Below are 13,201 nucleotides of genomic sequence, written 5' to 3'. Positions count from 1 at the left end.
ACGCCCCATGGCTTTGTAGCAGTCAGTCTGCACCAGGGAGTGAAATGCGCACGTTTGACGTGCTCTGGGCTCTGAGAAAAGGGTACGAGCAGCGTCGCACGGTAAGCACTCACGGCAATCTCTCCCTGGCTTATCGCAGTCCTGCGGTACCTTGGGGGATCTGTTACTTGTGATTCGGCAATTAGACGCGACAGCCTCAGCTGCACTAACACTTCCCTAGCAAGTGACCCAAAGCTGAACCTTAACCTTATAAGCCGCAGGGTGATTTTCATTGACATTTTTTGGAAAAAAAGTGCGTCTCATAAGCCGTCATATATATATAGATATATATATATATATATATATATATATATATATATATATATATATATATATATATATATATATATATATATATATATATATATATATATATATATATATATATATATATATATATATATATATATATATATATATATATATATATATATATATATAGATATATATATATATGCGGGGTTAGGGACCCAGGATCCCCGTACTATTAAAAAATCTGTATAAAATTAGTGCCCCCCTTAGAAACACACCTGGGCAGCGTTTGAGAGAGGGAATCGGGACTCTCGGAATGTCCCAAGTGCTCTCAAATGCGTGACGCGGCAGCATGAGTTCCCAACTCGGCATGTCTGCTGGCTCCCGGCTTTGAGAGATGGAGCGCCTCATGCTGTGATGACGTCATCACCAAACATGGCGGCCCAAACAAACACATGTAAGTGTTTCCATTGCATTTCACCTCTGTGTGCCACCATCACCACTGCAGCTTCCTTTTCATCTTCTGTTGTAAGGAGTTGGTCAGCCAGGACAGCTAGTAATGCATGTTAAACGTCACCAGGAAGATCAGCGTACGACATTTTACTGCAAGACTCTGTTACCATAGCAATGACGAGGCTTAGTAAAAGGATGACCTTTATCTCCACTTGCAGCGCTCATGGAGCACTGGCAGCTACTGCGGCAAGAGGGAGTAAGCCGTTTCAAAGGCTGTAGTTAGGACTGAAAGGGATTGCTGCCATTGGTAACGATCAAAACAAACAGTGACTGTGAAAGCGGTCCTTAGTTACTTAACAGTGCGCACTTATACACTTCACCCTAAACTTAGGTTGCCCATAGCCCCAATGGTTGGACACTGCCTTTTAAGGCAGCACGCATAACGCCGACGTGACCCGAACATGTCAAAGCAACGCGAAACTCGTGGCGGTAATGCACGAAAGTCGTGATGGTAAGAATTTAGGACTAAGCGCTAAACTCGAGGATCGCGAAACTCGGATAGTGCGAAACTCGAGAGGGTACTGTAAATATATATATATATATATATATCTATATATCTATATATATATATATATATATATATATATATATATATATATACACAGTCGTCCCTCAAATCGTACGGTTTCGGTTTTATACGGATTGTCATGGAAGAATTGTTTTAGGATTTTTTAATTTTCCGCTCGTCGCACCAATGGCAATGGCGTGAGTGGCAACACTGTTCTACCAAAACACCCGCTGAAAGCACCACAAAGCATTCGAGATAGGTGTTCACCTTGCAGAAGAATTCAGATTTCGGAGAAGTTACGTTTTGGGATGAGTTACGTTGCCATTGGAAGAGCATACCACGTGAATGAGAGCAGTGTTCACTGTATCTATCATCTTGGGTTTTGTCCTTGGTTTGGGAGGTAGTTGTCCCTTTCGGTCCCAACTACAGCCTTTGAAACGACTTACTCCTTCAGGGCCAACACATTGAAAATCATAGTGTAAAAGAAATTCTTGCCGCAGTAACTGCCAGTGCTCCAAGAGTGCTGCAAGAGTGGAGATAAAGGCCGTCCTTTTACTAAGCCTCATCGTTGCTATGGTAATGGCGTCTCACTCGCAGCAAAATGGCGTACGCTGGTCTTCCTGGCAATGTTTAACATGCATTGCAAGCTGTCCAGGCTGACGAACTCCTTACAACAGAAGATGAAAATGAAGCTGTAGTGGTTATGGTGGCACAGAGAGGTGAAATGCAATGGAAAAACTTATATGTGTTTGTTTGGGCCGCCATGTTTGCTGATGTCGTCATCACAGCACGAAGGCGCTCCACCTCTCAAAGCCGGGAGCCAGCGGACATGCCAAGTTGGCAACCTGTGCTGCCACGTCACACATCTGAGAGCACTCGTGACGTTCTGAGAGTCCCGATTCCCTCTCTCAAACACAGCCCAGGAGTGTTTCTAAGGGGGGCACTAATTTTATATGGATTTTCGAATAGTACGGGGATCCTGGGTCCCTAACCCCCGTGCTATTTGAGGGACGACTGTATCTATCTATCCTATATCTCTCTCTCTCTCTCTCTCTCTCTCTCTCTCTCTCTCTCTCTCTCTCTCTCTCTCTCTCTCTCTCTCTCTCTCTCTCTCTATGTATAGACATACATACATACATACATACAAATATACGGTAATCCCTCGCCATATTGTGGTTCACTTATCGCGGTCTCGCTGTATCATGGATTTTTAAATTGTTTTGTATCGCGGATTTTTTGCTATATCGCTGGATTTTGTGGTTTATAGGTATTTTTATATATTTATTATTTCAAATATTTTTGTGGTGAAATAAGCATTTCTAGCCTAAAAAATGAAAACAATATAAATGAACGTAAGTCGGAACACACCTAAATAAGCACCTACATCACCTACCTATTTTCTATTTTTCCTTCACAGCCTATTGCGCCATTAGGCTTTGCCCTGGTTCACTCCTTCCTCCACTTTCTTTCTTTCTTCTCCCTCTGTGTCTCCATATTTTTCTCCTTCCTTCTCATTTCTTTCTTCTTTTCCTTTCCCCTCCCTCCCAGTTTTTCTCTTTTAATCTCTTTCCCTCCCACTCACACCTTTTCTCTCTCCCTTTTACCTCACCTTTACCTGACCCTCCCTCCCTCCCTCTGTTCTTTTCCCATCCCATTTCCTCCACTCATTTCCCTTGTTTCCCCCTTTCTCGCAGAATTCAAGGTGGGTGCTGTGAATCATAAAATCTCCCTTGAAATGAGCCAGTTTGGTCCAAGGAAACTGTGTTTTTGAGTTTTTACTGTCGATTAGAATTAACACAGACATTGGTAAAGTACTGAGGTTTACAAATCCACGGTTTAGAATTCCATTGATTAGGCGAGTCCATTGTAGGTATGTATAAACACTCATTTTTCTAACTTTTTAATGCTGAAACCTAATAAATTTAGAATTGTTGAGTAATTTAATGAAAGAGGATTCCATAACCTTTAATCTGGTGATATTATTTATAAAACAATTTGTTTAGCCTTCATTGGCATATTCACTTATGTATAGCATGTTGACAAGTTCCTTATAGCATTGTGCATTCCTCTTTTTTTTTCAGATTTACTTGGTGCAGCATTTTATGTAGTTAAGAAGGACATGGCAGGGAACATTGAGGTAAGTTGGCCACACATTTTTTATGATAAGGCAAATAGAATAGCACAGGGAAATATATGTTTCTTACTGTGTTGCACTCTTTAGTTGCATGTATGTGTTATCAAGATGCATCATTGCTCATCATTTGCATCATTCCTCCAGATACACTTGCAAAATTGTAAATAATTTGACCGAGTAATTCACTGCTTCTTGATGCCACAAAATTTACCTTACAGTTTTGCATCTCTTGAATCCAACATGTTTTTGAGTCCCTACATATTAAACAGTGTGGTTAAGGGTCACACAACAAAGAACCCACAAGTGATTAACCCTTTCCTTGCTAAGCGCTCGCAACGAGACCATCCCCTCAGGCGCGCTCGGGCACCCCAGCCGGGGAAGGGGATCTATTTTAACTGCTGTATCTCAAAAACTATTCATCACAGCTACAAAACAAAAACACCATTGGAAAGAGGAGGCTAAGATCTATAGGATTCGGTTATGTAAGCCTCTTCTGTGAACATACAGGCACGTTCAGGGGGTGTTTTTTGCTGTGAGTGTGACTGGCGCTCGCAGCGAGCTTTTAGCACCACCAGCAAGTGACGCTAGTGCTCGCTCTTTTAACCTCTGTATCTCAAAAACTATTCATCACAGCTAATAAACAAAAACACCATTGGAAAGAGGAGGCAAAGATCTATAAGATTTGGTAATGTAAGCCTCTCCTGTGAATGTACAGGCACGTTCAAGGGGTGTTGCCTGTGAAGACTTACATTTACACGTGCGCGACGGTCAGCTGTAAGGCAATTACTGAGTAGATTTCTTGATGATGGGGTGCTGGCAGGGCAGTATTGCCAACTGCAAAATTTACATCTGTTTGGTCAAAATATCAGTCATGTGATAGCTGAAGCTATGCAAAAATGCCACTATATTGGACAACAACATCCACCAGTTGCTTGTCCGTAGATTTCCGCGCTAGGTTGATATGATTTTCTACCAAATTTCATGGAAAACCCACTGAATTGACAATGCTGTGGTGTGAGAAATAGTGTTGGAACACTCTCATACGCGGGAAATTTGAATGCGACTGGAGCTCGCAGCGAGCATTTAGCACCACCGGCAAGTTACGCTAGTGCTCGCTGTGAGCGTTTAGCAACGAAAGGGTTAATAGACCCCGACACATGAGTCATAATTGTTTCTTTCTGAATGATATCTCTTGCCATTGCCATATTCTGATGTGTGGGTTAAATGACGAGTTAATTGTTCAACAGTGCTTTATTGCACTTTGATGTAATGTAGTGACTCAACAATGATTAATTGCTCTTCGATGTAAAATGTAGTGAATTTCGTATTCCTGATTCTGTGATACTGATGGTGTGTTCGTGTTAACAGGTTTTGACTGAAAATATATTAGTCAAGTCAACCTGAAGGGTCTTCTTATTTACTACCTTACCGCCCCCATGGGGCGGATGGCGGTTACACAGACAATGTATACCCAATACTACTAAAAGAAACAAAGAGCAAAATACTTTCCTCTCACAACTATTCAATATGTCCTTGTGAGGCATCGTCCCTTTGGATTTGAAAATGGCTATTTTAATTGATTTTTAAGAAAGTAGATAAAAAATATTGGGTAATTACAGGCCCATTAGTCTAACTTCAGTAGTAGGTAAGCTACTCGAGCATAATCAGACAAACTTGTGAGTTACCTTGAAAGCCACTCATTAATTAAGGTTTCACAACATGGCTTCCATACAAGAGATACTGCCTATCAAACCTACTGACCTTTTATAATGAGCTTCTCAGTTTATGATGTAACCAAATCACTGGATGTTGTACAGACACCCCCCGCCGTTTGCGGCCTCACCGTTCACGGATTCGCTTATACGCAGGTAGGGTAATTGCGACACCCCCTGCTGAACGCGGATGAAAACTCGCGTATACACGGTCTGATCCTTACTAAGTGCCACTTTCACAGTCACTTTTGTTTGTTTTGATCGTTACCTATGAGTGGCGATCACCGCTACAGTATTTCCATGTGAAAGTGGCCGATGGGGTAGTGGTGGCTGCAGAGGAAGCAAGAGGTGTTGAGTATGTGTGGCAAGGTGCGGGGCTAACCCCGCAGCCGCCACTACTCCATTGGCCAGTTTCACGTGGAAATACTACAACGGAGATCGCCGCTCATTGGTAACGATCAAAACAAAGAAAAGTGACTGTGAAAACGGCCCTGAAACCCAATATTATACATTTGAAATCATTGATACTTACTGACCTGCCAGACTCGAGGCTACTGCTTTGAGGAGTAAACAAACATGGCGGAGACTGCAGCAGTGAGAGAGGGGTAATGGGTATGAAGTTTGTATGGGCATACTACTGGGAACAGCAACAAATGGACCTTCTAAGGGCCTAGCAAACACTCAAATTAATTAATAATATACTGGATGTATATGGATATACATATGAATATTAACACAAAGGGGTGAGACGAGAACTCACTAATACTTGATGGCTGGGTGGAAGACGAGCAGTACGGCGTTCTTACCTATCAAGGGCCCAATAAACACTGATGCCACGGGCTGAGTGCAGTGTTGCCAAACTAATGTACTCATCGCATTGCGTTTTTTCGTAGTTTCTGAACAATAACTACCGCAAAAACACCACTCGCCTGTCAACCACCTACACACTCACACTCACCACAACCAACCACAGAGTGAGTGTTAAATTATTACATTTATTACAGTCCATATTTAATTTGTGATTTGTGTATGTAAATCTATATAATAATGCTTAGAAATCCTTTTTTTTTTTTTTTTTTTTTTTTTATCGAGCTGGTAGAACAAAACTCTATTTTCCCTATTTGATTATAGTCCTGTTGATCGCGGATCATGGGAATCTCGCGGAACCAAATACCTGTGAACAGCGGGGGGCTTCTGTATATCTTGACTTCCAGAATCCGATTGATAAAGTTCTGCACCATGAATTACTTTATGAATTAAAGCAACTAGGTATTGATGTTCAAGTACACTGATGGATCACAAATTGGCTGAGCAACAGACAACAAAGAGTTGTGATTGACAGATTCAACTCAGAGTGGGCGGCTGTCACTAGTGGTGTCCCTCAGGGCTCGGTTCATGGCCCAGTGCTGTTCATTATTTACATCAACGATGTGGATGTTGGATTCAATAATCTCATTAGTAAGTTCGCAGATGACACAAAGATTGGTAACTCGGTTCTCACTGACGAATACAGACAAGGCTTCCAAGAAGGCTTGCACAAAATTTCAGCTTGGTTGGATAGATGGGAGATGCCTGTGATGTAAATAAGTGGCAGGTTTTTCAAGTTGGAGCAAGAAATAAGGGGTTCAATTACGAAATGCCCGGCGTTAAACTGAAAAGCATTCAAAGCGTCAAGGACCTGGGTGTCAAAATCGGGTCAAACCTCAAATTCTCACAGCAATGCATCGATGCAACAAATAAAGTGAACAGAATGCTGGGCTTCATGAAAGAAACTTTTTCTTCAAGAATAAGGATGTAATACTCCCACTACAATAGTTTAGTCAAACCCCACCTGGAATATGCGGTACAGTTTTGGTCTCACCACTATACAAAAGACATTGCTAAATTAGAAGGTGTTCAATGTCAGGCAACAAAATTGATCCCTTCCTTGAGCAACAAACTTTTTTTTTTTTTTTTTTTTTTTTATTTTTTTTACAGCAAAGGAGAGGTGGAAGATAAGTAGTCAGGGGGGAGGAGGTGTCCTGATACCTCCGTAGAAAGTGCAAGCGGGGGGGGGGGGAGAGGCATGCAGTTAGCAAGTTCAGAAGAACTGGGAGACGGGTACAGAACGCCCAGCCTCGAGGAAGCTGGATTGAAGTGGATAGGTGAGGAGAGAAACTGTTTTGTTTTTTTTGCGTTGGACACCTTCTTCTTGCCCCCAATCGAAATAAATATAGGTCTGAGGCTAAGCGTTCTGCAGCCTCCAGCCTTGAAGTCGTAAGTTCCTGAAGGGAAACCGAGAGAGGGTTTAGAAAAAAGCAAAGATTGAAGCAGACTATCAAAAGCTGCTTTTGATGTCCGCGCAATAGCAAAGCTTCCTAAAACGCTAAGAGAGCAGGGACAGCACGGGAGGCACAGTTTTTAGGACAATGAGGCACGGCTTTGGCGAGAGGAGTAGAGAAGAGAGCCCAGTATGCCTCCATTCCAGAGAGATGCGCCTTGCACACAGAGAGGTCACACACACAGAAAGTCTCATCTCTGGAAGCAAAAACAAAAAACGGGATGAGTACATCCTCCTCAGGTCGCCCCACTGAAAGGAAGCAAATGCCAGAAGCACTCTGTGTGGGTCCAGAGGATACAGGAAGCGATAGGACAGGATGAAGGGTTTGGTAAGGAGGAGGTCTCTAGAATGTTGGGCCGATCTCAAGACGGTCAGAATACGTAGCAGGGGTGGACCAACTGCTCTAGTAGGGTTGAGAGGAGCAAAGTTGTAGGCTTGTTCACCAGGAGAGGCTGGTGGGAAGCTGTGAAGAGGAGAATGATTTTAGATGAGAAGGAGGAGAGGTCAAGAAGATGTGCTCAAGATGTGCTATTCAAATAGTCAAAGAATTTTACATAGTTGTAGAGTTTAGGAGAGATAAAGAAGGGAGTGGGACGAGAGCAAGTGATAATGCGTTAGATGCGTGGCGCAACATCCCAGTTGGATTGAAATAGGATAGAGATAGTAGGAGAGGACAGGGTAGAGATTGCTGTCAGTAGCCCTCAGAAACCTGTGTTGTGTAAGGAAAGAAGAAGGTGAGGTTTACAACGAAAGGCTCTCGACCCTTAACCCTTTCATTGCTATACGCTCGTAGCAAGCAGTAGCGCATTTGCTGGTGGTGCTAAATGCTCGCTGCGAGCTCCAGTCGCACTCAAATCTCACGTGTATGAGTGTTCCAACAATATTTCTCACAACACAGGATTGCCAATTGAGTGGGTTTTCCACTAAATTTGATGGAAAATCATCAGCCGAGCTCAGAAAATCTATGGACGAGTAACTGGTGGATGTTCTTGTCCAATATAACATCATTTTTGCATAGTTTCACCTATCAGCTGACTGATTCTTTAACCAAATAGTTGTAAAATTTGCAGATGGCAATACTACCTTGCCAGCAAATCATGAAGAGATGTCCGCAGTTGCCTCAAAATGGCTGACCGTCGCATACGCACTGACGTAAGTGTTCACAGGCAACACCCCTGAATGTGCATATACATTCGCAGGAGAGGCATACATAACCGAATCCTATAGATCTGGGCCTCCTCTTTCCAATGGTGTTTTTGGTTTTTAGCTGTGATGAATAGTTTTTGAGATACAGAGGTTAAAAGAGACCCCCTTTTGGGCTGCCCGAGTGCGACTGGGGAGACAGTCACCTCCCAAGCCCGCGCGGTGAAAGGGTTAACTTGTTCTCCCTTGAGAAATGTTGCCTCCGAGGAAAATTGATTGAATGTTTTAAAACAATGGCTCTATGAATGTGGACAAATCAGAATTGTTTATAATTGATAACACTTATTATTTACTAAAGTATAAATGCAAAGTTTTGGAGCTATCTGATTAATGTAGAATTACTTATGTAGTCAACAGAGAAAATTTAAAACTAACACCATTGGCAACACATGTTGCATGAGCCCTCCATGGTCTTCCTTTCAAGGAATGCTCACTTTTCAACTGTTATGATTATGAACTCTCAAAACCTGACATGAATCTCAGGTGTAGCATAGATCTTTATTTACTGCTCTGTAAGGTATTCCATGCATAATGGCATAGCCTGCCTAAGTACAAAAAGTTACAAAACTCACCCCTTCCTAGACATTTTTGGACATCATCATGTTTTTGTTTGCCATAAATATGGAGAATTCAGCCATTTTGTATCAACAATATGGAAAGCTCTAGTAAGCAGACATCAAATCAACATTTTCTGTAATAAATCATCAGTAGAAAGCAACATTAGGGAGCATAACTAAAGTACAAGCAATGCTAGAAAAAGGTAAGCATTCAGTTCCTTTGAAAGGATACCATATGTTCAGAGAGATAGGGATGAATGCTGGCAAAAGAGGTGTTCCTATCAAAAGGGTAAGGTCTCCAACTCCAACTTTCACAAGATGCTCTTGTTCATGCACTTTAGGTAGTTGAAACATTAATTTCCCAAAACCGCAGAAAAAATATTTCACAGTAAACAAGGAGAAATGAAATATGTGTATCATAATACTGAAGGTAAAGTTGGAGGCATATGCTATAGCCGTGTTTTTCCTCGATGCTCATCTCTGTTTCATTGTTCCTCGAGCCAGTGATGGCTAAGGACCCATTACTATAGAACACAAGGTAAGTGTTACATTTAGGTTACCACAGGTTACATCTCAAAGTTTTCCCAGGCACCCATTTATTGACCATCCTCCACAGAAATATGAACAGCTAGGTGGACTGCCTGGGCTGGTATTTGAACCTGGGCTCACAATTTCTTGCCTAGTTGTAAGAGTTGCTGTATAAGAATTCTGTAGTTTATTTTATTTTATTTGGAAAAAAACGCCCCGTTTGACACTGCTCCCACACTGTTTTATTATTCTTGTCATATGCATGCATATTTTTCATCTTTGTTCTCTTGTGGAGTGTATCAAATTTCATTGATTTATGATAAGGTGATGATTAATTTTAGTTAATACCAAAACTCATTGTAGGCTCTTGGCCCAGTTGTAAATTTATTGTAAAATAAGTGGAAAGGTAGCCATTCACCATCCAATTGTTTGTTTTGACATTCCTTATTTTCCTTCAGAAACTCTACAAGACTTATAACAAGGCACCTGAGAAGTACAAGTTCCTCAATGACATGATATATCTGGAAAAAGAGGATCCATCTATATTTGCTGTGGATGCCCTTCTTTGGCTCAAAAGGTGAGGTGTGATATGAGGTGTGTTCATGATGATGATGATGTGCTTAAATGAATTTAATGAATGAGGTAATGAGATTTCTCCTGTCAATCAATGGAGGCAAAGAGTTAGAGGGTGCATTTCCTCACCCACCCTCCAATGACATTCCAACTCTTCCCAGAGCTGAATTCCCATGTATTTCATGTGCTGATTGTTCCCTCCTGTGCAAATTGTCACAGATTCTTTGAAAATATACCTCAAAGTCCTTAACCCCTTAAGGATATAAAAAAAATCTAAGGGGTGCCTCCGGAGAATGAAAAAAACAACCATTTTTCAAGTATATTTATAAAAACTCATTTAATAAATGTTTTACAGCATTTCAAGCTGGTTCTAATGCTATATACGTTTTATAAATTATTCTTGTAATTACTCTGGAAATTACGATAATCATTGGACAAAAAAAATCATAGAACAAATGTTGTAGATATCGAAGAGACAAACGCAAAATGTACCATATTTCGCGGCGTATACCACGCACCTTTTTCACATAAAAAGTGCCTGAAAGTTTACCCCTGCACATTATACACCAAAGGAACGAGTTTTTATTGATTTTTTTCTTCTTTGGGGTGTTTTAAGTTTTTTTTTTTCTTTCGTCTTTTCCAATAACAACTGCAAACTTACCTTTATTATTGTTTATGATCCTTCGTAGTCCATAGCTGTCGTATAATATGTTACCATAGAATACAGGGCGATCAAATAACTACTATACAAAAATGAAATCGGTGGAGGATCGCCGATGCCTTGTTGTTATCCCGCTTTTCTGTTGGGCGCCGACACGACCTGGCTGCCATTTGCATTGTTCATTTCAGTTCAGTTGTAGGTCGGGAGTATAGCCTTTGTAACGGCATTCCATGATGTGCTCTTCTCACTGTCTGGGATATGTGTTGTACTTTTCACTGATGGTTATTATTATTTTCTTCTTTCATTACCTTTTCTGTTATTTTCCACAAATTCCAAATACTACAGTACCCTCTCGAGTTTCGCGCTATCCGAGTTTCGCGATCCTCGAGTTTAGCGCTTAGTACTAAATTCTTACCATCACGACTTTCACGCATTACTGCCACAAGTTTCGCGTTGCTTTGGCATGTACAAGCTGCGTCTACCTACCGTCGGCGTAATGCGTGCTGCCTTAAAAGGCGGTGTCCAACCATTGGGGGTATGGGCAACCGCGGTTGCCCGTATGCCCAACCGGGAGCGAGTTGTTGGTTGTCCTTATGAATGGAAAATGGTTGTGAGTATGAGCGTGGGTACGTGGGTACCGAACGGCTGCATGTAAACAAACAGACGACGGCAGTGGCTGAGGAGTGAGGAGCAGTGGAAGATGGCCCACCAAGAGATTCGTAAAATGGACTGGCAGAGCTGCTTTGCTTACTACTTGATTAACAAGATAAGAGAACACCCCGTGCTGGGGAACCACAGTCCAAAAATCTTTTTATCAAGTCTTTGAAAATTGTAGATCTCCCGGTGTTTTCCTCCTTTTCTTCTTCTTTTGACCTGTAATGCATGGCAGCGACGGTGAAAAGTAACAGTGGAAAATAGCAAAAGGGCATAGAACACCAAATTCAGGGAAAGAAAAGAACAGAAAAACACCTAAGTTGAGGGTGAAGTGTATAAGTGCGCAGTGTTAAGTAACTTAGGGCCGCTTTCACAGTCACTGTTTGTTCTGATCGTTACCAGTGGCGGCGATCGACGCTATAGTTTTCCACGTGAAATTGGCCTATGGGGTAGTGGTGGCTGCAGAGAAAGCGACAGGTGTTGAGAGTGTGTGGTAAGGTGCAGGGCGAAGCTAACCCCGCAGCCGCCACGAGGTGCCGTTGTAAAGGCAATACCTCCGACACCATCACATCACATCACTACCCATCGGCCAGTTTCACATAGAAATACTAGAGCGGCGATCCCCGCTACTGGTAACGATCAATACAAACAAAATGGCTGTGAAAGCAGCCCTAAGTGCATGTTGTGAAATATAAAAGTGTGGAAAAGGAGGACCTAAGAAGCGATACAAAACATTACAGGTCAAAAGAAGAAGAAGGTCCACTACACTGGCCGGTGTTGTGAGAAATATCTCCCTGATGAAATTAGTCATTCTGCGGTCCACCACGCATGCACGCTGTGGGAATACACAGCATTAAAAGTGTTAATTTGCCTGGATTTGTCCTTTTTTGTCCGCTTGTGGTCTTTGTGAGCGGTGAGGGAAATATGGAAGCAGTAAACAAGTTGAACCTCTCTGCGAGCTATTTTGCGATTGCAGCAGCAGTTTATGTTCAACAGGTGTTGACAAGTCAATTATGATGTTAGTGATTTAGGCTGCGTTTACACCAAGCGAGTCGCGTCAAGTCGAGTCACGTCAAGTCATTTGATGCGATTCGTTTTGACGCATCTCCGTTTACACCGACTGCGTCAACCTGAGTCAAGTCAGTACTCAGTCACCCATTTGACTTCATGGAGAATGGATGCATATTCTCTTGCTGAAGTAACTGCTTTGCTCTGGCAATCATCTGAACACCAAGAGGCCAGATTTTGAAAGCTTCAGTCATTTATTCCCAGACCTGGTAAACTATCCAGAAAAATTCTACAACTTTTTTAGGATCCCGGTGGTTGGGGTCACTGTGATCATAAATAGCAGGGCACTCTTGAACTAAGTTGATAAGGAGTTCCACCAGCATGCTTCAAGACACCACGGCAGACTCGCTGTGACTGACGTCAAAATAGGTCCAGTCCTATATGTGACTCGACGCGATGTGACGTGACTCGATGCATTCGGTGTAACCGGTTTCTTTCAAAAACCCATACAAATCAGTGTTAAAACTGGGGTGGCGGTT

At 42.1% G+C, this 13,201-nt stretch overlaps 1 protein-coding gene across 1 annotated transcript in view; it reads left to right on the top strand.

Moving 5' to 3' along the window:
* The window catches only part of LOC126997331 (glycolipid transfer protein-like), a 36,556-nt gene that overhangs the window by 7,108 nt on the left and 16,247 nt on the right, over positions 1-13,201 (top strand). The window contains exons 2-3 of the mRNA XM_050858359.1: positions 3,394-3,449; positions 10,225-10,343. Of these exons, the coding sequence (XP_050714316.1) occupies positions 3,394-3,449; positions 10,225-10,343 (175 nt within the window). The remainder of the gene's footprint in view (positions 1-3,393; positions 3,450-10,224; positions 10,344-13,201) is intronic.

The sequence above is a fragment of the Eriocheir sinensis genome, chromosome 12 (assembly GCF_024679095.1).
Source record: "Eriocheir sinensis breed Jianghai 21 chromosome 12, ASM2467909v1, whole genome shotgun sequence".
Lineage (NCBI taxonomy): Eukaryota > Metazoa > Arthropoda > Malacostraca > Decapoda > Varunidae > Eriocheir > Eriocheir sinensis.
The sequence above is the reverse complement of the archived record's forward strand: the minus strand, read 5'-3'. Positions and strand labels throughout refer to the sequence as shown.